This window comes from Camelus ferus, chromosome 2 (assembly GCF_009834535.1).
Source record: "Camelus ferus isolate YT-003-E chromosome 2, BCGSAC_Cfer_1.0, whole genome shotgun sequence".
In the NCBI taxonomy this organism is placed as follows: Eukaryota; Metazoa; Chordata; class Mammalia; order Artiodactyla; family Camelidae; genus Camelus; species Camelus ferus.
Window position 1 is genome coordinate 90852935 of NC_045697.1, and position 16091 is coordinate 90869025.

General features: G+C 34.4%; 1 protein-coding gene across 8 annotated transcripts in view; it reads left to right on the top strand.

The window, feature by feature from the left end:
- The window catches only part of LARP1B (La ribonucleoprotein 1B), a 105022-nt gene that overhangs the window by 30676 nt on the left and 58255 nt on the right, over positions 1–16091 (top strand). For all 8 annotated transcript variants that reach the window (XR_004313610.1, XR_004313611.1, XR_004313612.1 and 5 more), the window contains exons 10-11: positions 568–740; positions 4035–4400. Coding sequence is in view for 5 of the 8 variants with exons in the window: in XM_032463142.1 (XP_032319033.1) it covers positions 568–740; positions 4035–4400 (539 nt within the window). In the remaining 3 variants the exon portion in view is untranslated. The remainder of the gene's footprint in view (positions 1–567; positions 741–4034; positions 4401–16091) is intronic.

Below are 16091 nucleotides of genomic sequence, written 5' to 3' on the forward strand. Positions count from 1 at the left end.
TACAAATTTTGAGAAAAGCATTTTTAATTCCAGCAGAGTTGTAAAATATTTTAAATGTGTTTGCCAGGCCAGTGTACTTTAATGATGTGATATTCTGCTCTTTACATACTGACTAAGGGTCACAGTGCATTTAGGTTAACCTTGTTAAGCAAAGGAGATGAGGAAAGTAGGGGATTTGACTGTCTTAGTATAGATCCTAGTAGAACAATGAAAAATTGATTTTGCCTTGAGTAGAATATGCATTTGATTGGCTTAATAGCATTTGAGATTTTTAATGTAAAATTTCACAGAAAATTGATTCAAATAGATGTATTGTCATGATTAGTAGGTGACTCACATTAGTGTTGAGATATTTGAAAGTGTCTGCATAAGGGTTGATACATTCCTATTATTTATTGGCTTCATTTAGATATATCTTACAAGTTCTTAAGGTTTGGAAAAGTTATAATTGAATTGATTTATCATGTTTTTGTGAAAAAAAATCAAGCTCAAGTAAAGAAAAAAATGTGTTTTATAAGTAAGAAAATCATTATTTTAACTGTAGAACTAACTTAAAATTTTTTTTAGAGTCTGCCCCAAATTCTCCGAGAATTGGAAGTCCACTGAACCCAAAGAAAAATACTGAAACAAGTAATCTTCAAGCAATGTCTAGAGGTTTGTCTACCAGTTTGCCTGACTTGGACTCAGAACCTTGGATAAAAGTAAAAAAGAGACATTGTCCATCCCCAGTGAAACTGAAGGTAAGTTGTTATAACCCAAGTGAAGTGTGATATATCCTGAGTGGAATATAAGGCCACTGTTTGTCAGGTATATATATAAAGTTTGAAAAGTTTAAAAAATTGTAAAGATTGGAACCATTGCCCTTCATTAAAACTTACGAGTTACTATATAACTGAAAATTATATTGTGTCAGTTTTTAAATTTATCCTTTATTTCTGAATATGATTTCAGAATGTTTTGACTTAGTCTTTTGAGATTAGTTTAAATTTGAATATTATTTCTGCTTTTAAAGCTGACAAAGTTTTTCTAAATTTTGAATTTAACTTTGCCGTATTATTTGTAACTTTGTTAATTATTTGTAAGGTTGTTTTACAAATATTTGTAGAAGATACATATCAGGTTTATATATGTTTTGGTGATTTTACAATAGGAAAAGAAGAGAATTGATTTATTGTGGGCACGTAAGGGAGTGAGATGCAGGTGGTTAGGAAGTAACAGGAGAGATCCTTTCGGTAGAGCTGCTGTGTTTTTGGCTGGTAGTTGGATACGTGAACTTCCAAATGTGGTAAAAATTGCTCTGATCTAAATCACGAACACAAATGAGTACTGTAAAACTGGGGAAATCCTAGTTAAGATTGGTGGGTTACACCAATATTTCTCTTGTTTGTGATATTCTACTATAGTTTTGCAATATGTTTACATTGAGGGGAAACTGGGTTAAAAAATACACAAGATCTCCATTTCTTATACCTATGTGAATGTACAATTATCTCAAAAAGTTTACGAAAAAGAAACTTGGAAACAGTGCCACTCAATTCAGATACTCAAAGTAAACTGTAAAAGGAGAAGACCACTAAAAATAATTGGGTCTAGATGTGGGAAGAATGAAGAAGGCTATCATATTGAAGATTATTATGAAAGAGCTCCTTATCCCTAAGGCTAAAGCGTGGAGAAAGAAAGCGTGAAGGATTTAGATTTAAGAGTGGTTCTCCTTTGGGGAAATGGAAGGTGTTAATATTTTGCCTCATCAGAGGATATTTGGCATTGGCTGGAGGCATTTTTGATTTTTAAAACTGAGAGAGTATTACTGTGTCTTGAGTGAATGCCAGGGATGCTGTTAGACTTCCTACAGTGTACAGGACAACCCCGTAAACATCTACCACATACATCCACACACTAAAGAATCAAGCCCAACATGTCAACAGTTCTGAGTTTGAGAAACCCTGATCAAAGATAACTTTTTAATTAGCAATAGTAGTTAAACACGACATACTTAAATGTTACAAAAGGTTTTCCTCTAGTCTTGTTTATTATTTATACAATTCCGTTTGCTTTCTGCTTTCCAGAAAGGCATAAAACTTTCTAATCTTTTGATAGTTATACTTGTTTTCATATTGACATGGATTTATTCTTTTCATTACTGCAAATATGTATGCTCAGTCATCTTCAACCCAAAATCTCTCGTCTCTTCACAAATTACAAAAAGTTTCATGTTTAAAATATATATATATTTTAAAATATATATATATATATAACTGATATGTAAAAAGTAAAAGACTCTGTTCATGGTTTACCATTATTAACAGTTTGGTATTTCTTTATTCTCAGACTTTTTTCACGTACTTACAAATGTGAATAACAAGATATATCATTTTTGTTTTTAAATATATTCACACTGTGTTAAAACTTCCTTTTTCTTTTTTTTTTTAAGTAAAAACATAATGAACAGCCTTTTGTTTACTAGAATATTAGCTCCATCAGGACAGAGTTGTTGTTTTATTTTTTGCTGTATACCTGTGCCTAGAACAGTGCCCAGCTCTCACATTGTAAGGACCCAGATAATTATTGAATGAATGTGGATCCACATGAACAGGAATTCTGAGAGAGAGGGATTATCTTATTTTAAGCCTAGGAAAGTTAGTATTTGCTGAAGGTTAAGGATATGACGGTCAGAGGATGGCAAGGGAAGATGACAACATTGAGAAATCTGTTTCCTTGTGTTGAGGGTTTGGAAACTCTAGACTAGGTTATATTTTAGAGAATCTAGGATCTAAAAATTCAGACTTTTTATATCACTGAGTAGGAAGTTACTCTAGAAAGGGTGGAAATTCAATAATTTGATGAGTGTTGGAGTGTATTTAACATGAAACTGAGCCACATTGAATGGGCATGAGGATTGGGCAGCAAGGTTAGCTAAGAAACTATGATATTAATATAATTGTGAGGTAAAAAGGATCGAGACTAGGGGAGATCATTGAATCTGGAAGTCAGACGACCTTGGTTGTTTTAGTTCAAATTCTGAAATTGTGGACAAATAATATCGCATCTCTAGGCCTTTCTTTCCTCATCTGTAAAATGAGTTGATGTGCTGTAATGTATGCGCTAACTCCATTTTTAGTTCTAAAGGAGTCTTTTAATGTAGTCCTTTTATTCAACTTTGTGTTTTTCTTTAGTCTTAAACTTAGTGTTTAGCAATTACTTTATATTTATTAGACTAACTTGGTTTTCTTTTACAATTTGATTGTTAAACTAGTAATTGAACATACAATATTTTTTCTTTGTTTTCATGTTCTTTTTCATTAAAGGTTATTATAAGATATTGAATATAGTTCCCTGTGCTATATACAGAAGAAACTTTTTAAAATCTATTTTTAAATATAGTGGCTAACATTTGTAATTCTCAAACTCAAATTTATCCCTTACCACCCTCTTTCCCCAATAACCATAAGATTGTTTACTATGTCTGTGAATCTGTTTTCTGTTTTGTAGATGAGTTCATGGTGTGCTTTTTTTTTTTTTTTTTTTTTTTTTTTAGATTCCACATATGAGTGATATCATATGGTATTTTTCTTTCTCTTTCTGGCTTACTTCACTTAGAATGATGATCTCTAGGTCCATCCATGTTGCTGCAAATGGCATTGTTTTACTCTCTTTAATGGCTGAATAGTATTCCATTGTATAAATATATCACAACTTCTTGATCCAGTCATCTGTCAGTGGACATATAGGTTGCTTTCATGTTTTGCCTATTGTATATAGTGCTGCTGTAAACATTGGGGTGCGTGTATCTTTTCGATTTAGAGTTCCCTCCAGATATATACCCAGAAGTGGGATTGCTGGATCATATGGTAAGTCTATTTTTAGTTTTTTGAGCAATCTCAATACTGTTTTCCGTAATGGCTGCACCAAACTACATTCCCACCAGCTGTGTAGGTGAGCATACAATCTTAATATTTACTTTTAACATTGACATGTAACATTATTATAAAATTGGTAACAATGTTTTTATGTAAAATACCAATTTCTTCCTTCAGGAATCACTGTCTCTACCTGAAGAGTCATCAAATCAGCTATATTCTCCAGATGAACAAGATCAAGAAGAACTTGATTTTTTATTTGATGAAGAGATGGAACAAACAGAAGGGCGAAAAAACACATTTACTGATTGGTCTGACAATGATTCAGATTATGAAATTGATGACCAGGATTTAAACAAGATTTTGATTGTAACTCAGACACCACCTTACATGAGAAAACATCCTGGAGGAGATCGAACAGGCAACCACATGTCTTGGGCGAAAATTACATCTGAACTTGCTAGAGTTATCAATGATGGCTTATATTATTATGAGCAGGATCTATGGATGGAAGAAGATGAAAACAAACACACAGCCATAAAGGTAATTGTTTCTGGCCAACATCTTTCTGTTGATACTATGTTCTGATTGCATGTTGCTGCTTATGTTTTCCTAAACTTGAGGCTTTATTTTATGCAGTTTTGAATATAAATAAATTATATGTAAATTGAAAAATTCCTAGAAATATATCTTATAGTCACAACTTGAGAAATTATTTTATCAAGATGACAGTCAATAAATAATGCCAATAAAAATATTAGGACTCACTGATTAAAACTTTTGCTTTTTTCAAGGTGAAAAATAATAAGAAAGCTCTTCCTCATAAGAAGGAATAAAAACTGAAGCTATGGACAGGCTTAGTTTATATGCTCATTCCTTACCTGGCTATAATCACCCCAGCAATATAAGCAGAGCTTCAGAGAGGAGTTACTTTTGTATCCCTTTCTGTCCTTCTCACCTTAGTCTGTGGTGCATGTTCTGTGGTAGTGGAATTGGTTGTTGATAAGTATAGAAGATTAAAGTGGCTGATTGCCTCTCCTTGTCCAATCATTACTGTGTTGCCAAGAGTGCTATTAGAAGCCTTGTTCCAATTTTTATCTTTTTGTATTTCACCTCACATCCTGGTACCTATCCTGGTTGTTAAGGTAAAACGTGAGACTACCAGAGTAGTCTACTGGCTATCTGTATTCCTTTTATACAAATTTTAATGGTTACAGATAGGGATTAAAAAGAATCTTTATCTGCTGTTAAGTTGATCAGAAAACCCTTGAAAGTTAAATAATTTGTTTTGGGGATAGAATATTGGTGTGTGTGGGGGGGAATTGTATAACTATAATAATGCCAAATAGGAAAGAAATCTTGGTCAGAAAAAGTTACTGTTCTAGAAAGAAAAGCCACCCGCCTTGTGGTTGAACATGTCTGTCCATGAAGCTTCATAGCATCAAGAAGTGTGTTTTCCTTCTTGACTCTTCATTTCTTTTCTTCTTGAAATTTCCATCACTTTTTTCCTCTTTGATCACTGCCTTTTTAGAGACTGTCAGGATATGGTAGCTTGTCAGTGACTTGGAGCCTGAGCAGTGCTGTCCTACTGGTATGGGAAAGGAAGTGTGTTTTTATAAAATTTCTTCGTTGAAAGTCTTTTTTTGTGTAAGCATTTTTACTTTATTTATGATACTTAGATTCTGTAAGTGACATCGAACTTAAATCCTTTGGGCAACAGGAAAAATAGAAAATAAACTAACAATAGTTTAAAATTGTACTCCCTCCGTTCCGTATCCATCTGCCCTACTTTGTTCTTTACCATCTACCATTCTGTGTATTGCACTCATTTATTTTCTGTTTTGATCACTTGGAGGTAAGATATTTGAGGATACAGATTTTTGTCTTATTTTGTATACTACTGTATCTCCATTGCTAGGACAGTTTCTGGAACAAAGTAGTGCTCAGTTTATATTTGTTAAAATGGATAAATGAATTATGGATTAAACATTATGAACTAACCAAAGGAACCTAACCTCTGTGTATAATACTAGTTCTGTGGTAAAATGTTTTCAAGGTTCCCAGTAATAAACTTTCAGGCCACCTTAAGAAATACATGCTGTTTGTAGGTGATTAAAGCAGATAATCACAAGGCACAAACCTATGGCCCAGCCAAAGTTGGGGATTCCAACAGGAGTCCTTTCCCATTAAATTGGTACTTAAGGAAATATACCCTTAGTGAAAGAGAATTTAACTTGCTTTCTCACCTACTCCTCTTAAGAGGCTACAAAACACGTTTCCTTAGTTGTGCTGAGCAGAATAAGGAGAAAAAAAAACTGGCTTAGAAGTTGTAATTGTGCAACCCAGCTTCACACTATCTGGGGTGACTAGAGTAACCACTAGTCATAAATGTTAAGTGATTGTGGCCTGTTAATTTCCCAGAAAGTAACAGAAGCAAATCTAGCTTTGTGTGTGTGTGTGTGTGTGTGTGTGTGAAGACATTGACTTTCATTCTAGACCTCAGAGAATTTACTCAAATTGTTTTATAAGGAAAGTGAGCAGCTCTCAAAAGTTAATAATCAAACAAGGAAATAAAGTACCACATGTGAGAATAAGCAGAAGTAACAGAGAGGAAAACCTTACCCTCAAAAAATTTAGATAATGGGGTTATTAAACATAATATGGAGTAACAGTGCTTACTGTGTTTAAAGGAAAATATCTTCAGGGAAGAAGAAATTCTAGAAATCCTGAAATTAAAAACAGTGAAGGCTAAAATTAACTCAGTCAATTGAGGAGATTAACAACAGATTAGATACCATTAAAGAATCAGTGGAAGACAGTTTACAAGAAATCAACGCAGAGAGACAAAGAGTTAGACTATATAAAAGAGGTTATAGAATGTATTCTAGACAGTCTTTGCTATTGTTTGGTATATTTCGAATCAAGTTGTATAATTTAACTTCTAGTGGATTTTATTATAAATCTTTTTATTTTTGAGAAAAGTAAAAAGCAACTGGAATATAGGATGACAAACATGGTCTAAGGTATATATTTGGCATTCTAGAAGGAAAGGAGAGGAAATTAGGCAGAGCCGGTATTTTAATAGCTCGGATCTTTTCTGAACTGTGGAGAGACAGTATCAACCTATACTTGTATGCCTTGCAAAAGTATATTTCAAGTAAGAGTGAAATATAATGAGAGAAATTGCAAGTAGCAGAACCTCATCAAACGAATTTCCAAAATTGGAATAAAAGTGGTTCCAGATGCCAGAGATACAGAAAGCACTGAAGAGCAAAGCAAGTAATAAATAGGTGAATAATAGATCTAAATAAATCTTAATGGCATGAAACAATAATTATGTCTAACAGATCTAATATAACATTAACACAAACTGGAAGAGAGCAATGAATGAATAGTGTTTAAAGGTACTTTTGTGTCTGGAAAGAAGATAATTAATTTTAGTTTTTAAGGTTTTTGTTTTGTAGTTTGAAGGATACCCATTTAAAAATAAAATTAGAAAGAATAACCTTGAAACTAGGAGAAAGAGAAGATGTGAAATAAGACAAGAAAAAAGGAAAAAGAGGCTTCCAGCATAAAAATAAGGTGATAGATTGAAACCCAAATATTAAAATAGCAAAAATGAATAAATATTGTCAGAATTCGTATGTAAATGCAACCAGTTATGTTATTTATGTGTGACACATCAAAATACAAGGAAGCCAAAAGATTGAAAGTGAAAGATTGGAGAAATACATACCATAAAATAGTAACAAATCAAAATCAGTATATAGGTTCAGTGTAGTCCCTGTCAGTATCCCCACCAGCTTCTTTCCTTAAATTGACAAACTAATCTGAAATTCATATGAACATTCAAGGGACACAGACTAGCCAAAACAATCTTGAAAGAGAACAAAATTAAAGGATTCATATACAGTGTTAATGACTAGTATATATTAAGACAGGGTTGAGCCTACTATAAGGATAGACATACAGATCAGTGGAAGAGAATTGAAAGTCAGGAAATAAACCCATGTGTCTGTGATCAACTGACTTCCAGCGAAGGAGCCTAAACCATTTAATAGAGGAAGAATAGTCTTTTCAACAAGTGCTATTAGGACAAGTAGATATCCACATGCAAAACTCTTAACTCACCATACACAGAAATTAACTCAAGATATTTCACATCATATATCATCAGAGAAGTGCAAGTTAAAAGAACAGCGTATCACTATACCTCTATTAGAATGGACAAAATCCAGAACACTAAATACTGGTGAGAATGTGGAGCATGGGGAATTCTCATTCATTGTTGGTAAGAATGCAAAATGATACAGCCACCTTGGAAGACAGTTTGGAAGTTTCTTATAAAACTAAACATACTCTTATCATACAATCTAGCAATCGCCCTCTGTGGTACTCACCCAAAGGAGCTGAAAACTTATGTCCACACAAAAACCTGTACTTGGATATTTATAGCAGTTTTATTCAGAATTTCTAAAATTTGGAAGCAATCAGGATGTCCTTCAGTAGGCAAACGGATAAATAAACTGTGGTATATCAAGACAATAGAATAATAGTGTTAAAAAGAAATGAGTGATCAAACAATGAAAAGATGTGGAGGAACCTTAAATGCATATACATTAAGTGAAAAGATCCATCTGAAAAGGCTACATACTATATGATTCCAACTATTTGACATTCTGGAAAAGGAAAACGAAAGGAGATAATAAATAAAAAAATTAGTGGTTTCTAGAGATGGCGGAGGGTGGGAGTTGGTGAATAGGCAGAGCAGAGAGGATTTTAGAGCAGTGAGAAGTATTTTGTATAACACAATGATAGATATATGTCACTGAACATATCAAAACCCATGGGAAGTACAATACTAAGAGTGAAAGCTATGTAAACTATGGACTTTTGGTGATGATGATGTGTCATTGTAGGTTCATAGATTGTAACAAATGTAACACTTGGTGCAGGATGCTGATAGTGGGGAGGCTGTGGTGTTGGGGAAACTAGGTATCCACATACAAGGGAATGACAATGGATCCTTTAACACCATATGCCAAAAAAATTTAATAGATTATAAAGACTTCAGCCTAAAACCTAAAACTCCTAGAAGAAAATATAGGTGTGAAGTTTCATGACATTTGATTTGACAGTGATTTCTCAGATATGACACCAAAGGCACATGTATAAAAACAAATGGACAAGTTGGAATTCATGAAAATCAAAAACTTACATGTATTAATGGACACAAAACAGTGTGAAAAGGCAGCCTGCAAAATAGGGAAAAATATTTGCTTATCACAACCAATAAGCAGTTGATATTCTCAAATATATAAAAAAACAAACAGCTCAACAAAATAGTTGAAGTAAAAACTTGCTATGTAAATAGAAAATCCAAAAGTATCCTATGAATGAGTGATTAGAATTCATAGTGCTTAATAAGTTTTTTAGGCGGTTTTAAAAATCCAGACAATGTATGCATAGCAGCAGTTAGTTGGAAATAGTAACTTACAAGATTTCATTTTCTGATAGTATAAAACAACCAGAAAAGATCTATACATTTCCTATAGCTGCCACAACAAATTACCACAATTTGGCAGCTATAAAGCAACACGATTTTATTATTTAATTTTGTAGATCAGAAATCTGGGTGAGCTCAACCAGTTTCTCTGCTCTGAATCTACAAGACAATTTCAGGTGTTCCTCCTGGGGCTGTTACCTATAGGTTTTATGTGAGAAATCACTTCCAAGTTCATTCGGATTGTTTGCAGAATTTGGTTCTTTGTGGCTACATGTAGAGTTAAAGTCTTTCATTTCCATTTTGATTGGGTGGAGCATCTCAGACTCCTTCAGACCACCTTGGTCAAATTGCACTGCCCAGTCTTTAAATCAGCAGCAGCTTGTGGAGCCCTACTTTGCATTTATCTCCCTTCTGCTGCATCTCTTCTGCCTGTGGTTGGAGAAAGTTTTCTGCATAATTCACAGTAAACTCCCTATCTTAAGATCACTTATTAAAAAATCTCAGATATATCTGCAAGGTTCTTTTTGCCATGTATTGAACATAATTACATGTTACGGGGATTGGAATCTGGACATCTTTGAGGGGCCCTTCTGCCTACCAAAAGGTAGATCTTTAAAAAGATACACCAGACTTTTAAGGAGAGGGGTATAATAATTGAAAAACATTAGTGAAGACACAAATAGGGAGAAAAATACTGAGTTCATGTTTGAAAAATCAATGTGGTAAAGAGGATGATTTTCCCCAAATTAATTCAAAACTCAATTAAATTTCAATAAATATTTCTACAGCTTTTTTTTTTTTTTAGGAATGTGATAAGCTGATTCTGAAAGTTGTATGGAAATGTAAGGGTCAAGAAACTCATCACACTCCTAGAAGCAAGGAGACTTGTTCTAGCAGATTAAAGGAATAATATAGACCATAGGAATAGAATGGAAAGTCCAGAAACAGTTGGATGTGCACTTGGTAAATGACAGGTGGGGTTGCATATCAAAGAGAAGATCTGATTTTTAATACATAGTGCTGGAGTAGTTGTGTGGGAGAAAAAGTGAAGTTACAGACTTCTGACTTACAGTGTCATTCAGATCTATTCCAGTGAAGGGCAAAAGCATAAAGCTGTTAAGGGATGACAGTAAAAGGTCTTAATGCTTTCAGAGTAGGGAGAGGTTTCTTAAGTGGACACAAAAAGCACAATCTTAAAGGATAGATTGAAAAATTCACAAAGAATGTTTCATTAAAAATCAAAAAGTGCACACATTGCCCACAAAGTGAAGAAAAGATGGTTTCCATTCATGATTTGATAGGTATTATAAAACAAATATATAAAGGAGTAAAATAAAAAATAACGCCAAAAGGTTCAGTAATTGAATGAATTAAAATCATGAAAAGGTGTTCAAAGTTATTAATAAAGAAATACAAATTAAAATGTCAATGAAATATTTCATAAAATTCACACTAGCAAAGTTGAAACACCAGACTGAAATATTTGGGAGTATTTAGAGCAAGGTGGTAATAAAAAATGTAAAGCCATGCCCTATGCTTACCATCTCTACTCAGGAATATGCTCTTGAGTTGCATTGTTCAAATATAGTAGCCATTAACTACATGTGGTTATTGAGCCTCAAAATGTGGCTAGTCCTGAGATGAGATGTGCTTTAAATGTACAATTTAAAGACTTAAGAAAAAATACTGTTAAATATTTCAGTGATTTTTAGTAAGTATTGCATATTGAGACAATAATTTGTTTGGCTAAGTAAAATGTTAAAATTTTATTTTTTTTAACCTTTTTATTGTAGCTACTGGAAAATTTAAAACTGTGGTTTTCATTATGTTTTTATTGGACAGCACTGCCCTAAGGAATCTGAGAAGTATTCATCAGGAGCAATATATAACAGTATAGCAGAATTATTCATTATATTCACAAATTGTAAATAACCAAAATGTTCATCAGCAATTGACTGGATATGTTGTGGGTATAGTAAATAATGTGATACTATATGGTAGTGAAAATGAGTGACAGATACACATATTTTTATTAACGGATCTAGAAAACAATGCTGAGTGTAAGAAGTTAGGTAAGGTTACATATACCATAAAGCTTAAAGAACAGGTCAAATCAAACATGTATTTTTCAGAAATTACACATACATACATACACAGAAGGTAATATAAAGAAATAGCCAGGAATAATTCTCACGTAAGACAGGATTTGGGTTGTTTTCTGTGGGAAGGGAGTATAATACAGAGGGGTTCCAATATAGTAACAGTGCTGTGTTTCTAGTAGTTGTTATATGAGTGTTTTCTAAACAAATTGCACATGCATATTTAACACGTTTTCCTGTCCACTATATTTTATGACAATGTTAAGAACCTGCTAGCATGAATAGGGTTGTGTAGAACAAGAAGAGGCAAGCCAAAGCTGACTTGCTCAGTTTTCGGAGCTTCAGGTTTATTGTTCTTGGGCTAAAATCGAGGTTAGGTTGAGTCTGTCTTTGTTTTTTGTATATAGCTATTTGTCTTCCTATCCAGTGGTCTGCTAGGGGTTGTGTTGTAAACCTGTACAATATTGACAGCTTTATTGACAGAGGATATACAGGTAGGACTTTCGTCCAAGAGATGTGCTGCTGGCTGTCTGTATCTTGTCACTCATATTGCTGGCTGGCCTCTGAACTTGGGAGGCTCAAGAATTGCCCAGTTTACTATCTCTAATGAACCTCTCCCTAACTAGAAATTTTTAGTTTGAATCTGCACAACAAAGGAGAGAAACCATTTCAATCAGTTCCTCAGTCAGTGTACCCTCTGAAAGTTGTTTATGTGGAAAGCTAAATATATTCATGCCTTTGTTCCCAGCATTTCAGGAAGAACCTTCAAATTAGAAGCTTCTGAATCACATTGGTCAGTCAGTTAACGTCATCTTTAGGCTCATAGCATTTGCTGTTGTGCAGTATGTCAGCTTTGTCTGGTACTTGGAATATTATGTGAAGCTGTCACTGGTGGTCTAAGCATCAGTTCCGAGAGTTCTCCTTGGCTTCACTGACTTCGTATTGTGTGACAGAACATACCCAGTTGCTAGATGATTAAGGCCTATTCCTGACAAGGAGTCAACCTATGCAAATTCCTTTGAGTGCAATTCTGGACCAAAAAGTAGCTTCTCTGAACCTCAAATAGGGATCATTCTTGTCCTTCTCTACCTCAGTGGTTTGTGAAAACTTTTGAAAACTGTAAAAGACTGGGTGTTTATAAGAAAGAACAAAGGCCATGTGATTGTGTGGGACCAGGAATGATGAATGATACAAATGGAGGGGAGACCAGGATTTTAAAGAAAATACAGAAGCTTCAGGCTTTACTCTAGAAATTGTGACAGCACAGTGCTGTCTGTGGAGTTCTTCCCCAGGCACGACAGTGTCAGACATTTCCATCATTAGTCCTTTTGTGTTGTGAATTTTAAAATGCAAAGCTCTATAATTCTTCTTCTTAACACTTTTTTCTGAAAGACTTCCTCAGATTGCTTTCCTCTCACAGGCAACATGAGGCCCCACATCAGCTTAAGTCATTCTCCCTTCAGAAGTGGTTTTGACTTGATTTCTCCCTGAGGAAGAGACTAGTGAATCAGGAAACCTAATTTCAGGTTTTACCTCACTATTTTAATTCCAGCCAAAATCTCTTGCACAAATCAGTTCCTTATGTTAATACATTTACTTCAAATATGGTAGCATTATAATAAATTAACTCTCTGCCAGGGATTCATTCATCAACATATATTTGAGTGCCTGACTATGCTGGGAGCTGGGAGTATGGTAGTAGACGTGATTATTGAAAATGCAATCTCCAAGTAATTCATAATGGTGATATTGGTGGGAGTAGGGTGGGTGGATGAGGATAATTAATCCAGAAAATCTAGACAATAAATAACTACCATAATTGACCACTTGGATTTAGTTAAGAGCCTCTTTGTAAATTGGAAGGAATAAACTTGCTGAGTTATCGCAGTGGAACAGTTGGGGGAAAAGTCTGAAATGACAAATGGGAATATGAATGTAGAACATTAAAATATATGAATATTGAAATATGAATATAATACATTCAAATATATATGAGTAAAGTATTTTATTTTATAATATAATATGAATAGTGAAGCTTGGTATAAGGTATTAGAGAAATGGCAGTACCTGAAGGGAGATAAGGAATCAAAGTTTGGGGATGTGTATTTGTGTATTAATATATTTTTAAAGATTAGGATGTACTGGTACATTTTACATGGTTATAAGAATGGTCTAGTGGAAAGGGAGAGTTGAAGATATAGAAGGGAACAGAAAATGGAGCTAAGTTCTTGAGAATATGGGACTGGCTAGGATTCAGGGCATGTGGATCAGGGTTTGTCAGCCTCAGTCCTTTTGACATTTTGAACCAAATAATTCTTTTGTGCAACAAAGGATGGTTAGCATCATCCCTGGCCTCTACCCACTAGATGCCAGCAGCTCCTGACCACCCATGACAATTATTTTTTAATGTACCTTGAGGAGAGTTTTGTGGGTAAAATCACTGCTAGTTGAGAACAATTCATATAGAGATTTTGTTCTTTCAAAGTGACCCTGTTCTTTACCCAGAGCAGGTAATAGAGATAGAAGATGGATGTGGATGGGTTTGTAAAATCTTCACATGATTTTATCTTTCTCAACGAAATGAGTCAGGTTATAGGGCTGGTGGAGGAGTCGAGAGTGATGAAGATAAAAAGTCATTTTTGTAAAATGGGAGATAAAAGTTCTTAGAAAAAGCAAAGATTCCTGATGAGCAGTGGGAGACAACAGGCTGTTTCTTTTGGAGAATTTTACTTGAGAGGCTTTAGTCCAAAGAGACCAGATAGGAAATTGGAGGACAGTAATACCAAGATTATTATTGATTTATTTCTTAAAATGATGGTTAAGATCCTATCTAGATCTTACTTGGTCATGAGCGTTTGAAGCTGTTAACTTCTTAAAGCTTTTTGGCTTTCCCATTACAGCACATTCTCTTGCTTTTTCCCCCCCTACTTCTGTTGCCATTCTTTTTCAGTTATATCTTGTTTGTTCCTTAAATGTCAGCGATTCCTAGACTTAAGACCTGTATATTCTTACTCTCACTGCTCTCCCTAAGTACTCTTTCTATTCAGAGCTTCATTCGCCACTGTATATTGTTTTCATCCCAACTCCCTGGTGTTTAGGCTAGATTTTGATCCTGAATGTCAGCTGCCTCCTGGAACATTTCATTATATTTGTCCTAGAGTTCTTTAAAAATCAGCATGCCCCGAACTGAATTCATTATTTCTCCATTCAAAACCTTCTTCTCTGGCTCCCTTCCCTTTTCAGACAAAACACAACTCCCTCGTTAGTCCATGATTCCTGTCTTAGTTATTAGTTCTCTGGCCCCTAAACATTGGCACAGATGTATCCCTCTTGTCTCACGTTAAGTCTTGTTTGTTATTGCTCTCATATTTCATGAATTCTTCTATATGTCCCCATTTCTACTTATCCAGCCTCATCTCATTACTCTTCTCTCTGTACACTAGTATTTGGAGTTTCCCAAAGATACTCTTATCATCTCTGAGCTTTTGCTCATACTACCCCAAAGTCTTAAAATGCTCTTGCTCCATCATCTTTGCCACACAAACTCCTATTTGTATTTCAGAGTTGGTCAAGCATCACCTTTCTTTGAGCATCCTTTTTTGTTCCCCATTTCCTGCTCTTTCCACAGTTATGTATACCTTTATAGTAGCAGAATGCAAGTTAAGGAGCTTGATCAAAGATTCTGTTTGTGAGTATATGAATGACTAGGTTCCTAGAGAACCCTCCTATGGAAAATAACTACAAATCTTAGATTGAATTATTGAAAAAATTATCTTAAAAATAAGGTTATGCTCATTCTACAGATTGACTGAATGTGAGATCCAGAGAAAAGAAACTGAGTTCAGAAATAGGCATTTACTCAGGGCAATGAGCTAAATTATCAGTTTTGAAATTCACATCCTAATGAACGTGTTATAAGAAACCCTGGGATCCACCCAAGCTAGGAAGTAAAATAGAAGACTGGAATACATCTTCAATGTAAGTGTGGACTAAAAATAAACTTACAATTGATTTGAGGGGTGAAGAGAAGAAGCTACAAGAAAAATTGCATATCTGTGTCTTGGTTCTGAATGGAGGCGAGTGGGAAGTGCTCTGAGAAGCAACCACTCAATGGTCAAACATTTATGGATTTGCAGTTCAAATTCATAATACATTTCAGTCTGAAAAGAGTTGGAACTTAGGAAAATAAAGTGGTCCTGGATTGTTAAAAATCAGGTTCCTGGCATAAGCAAACCTATATCCTCTTTAGAGAAACTTATTTCAGAGGTTGGCAAATTCTCCTGTACACAGCTAGATAGTAAATATTTTCTACTTTGCAGTCTATTTAGGGTCTCTGTATCATGTTCTTTGTTTTACAATTTTTTTTTTTTTAATATAACCCTTTGTTGTAAAAGCTGTTTTTAGCTAGAGGGCTCTACAAAGAACAGGCTGCAGGCCAGATTTGGTCCATTGATTGTAGACTGACTTCATTCTAAGCCTAAAAATATTCCCATAGCTATTTTCTAAGTAAGTAAGTTAAGCTTCCAGAGAAAAAAAAAAAGATTAAGCACTCAAGGAAATAAGATACCAAGTGCATTATTGTAGCAGAAATGACAGCAGAAAGAGACCCATAGATAACTTTGGATGCTG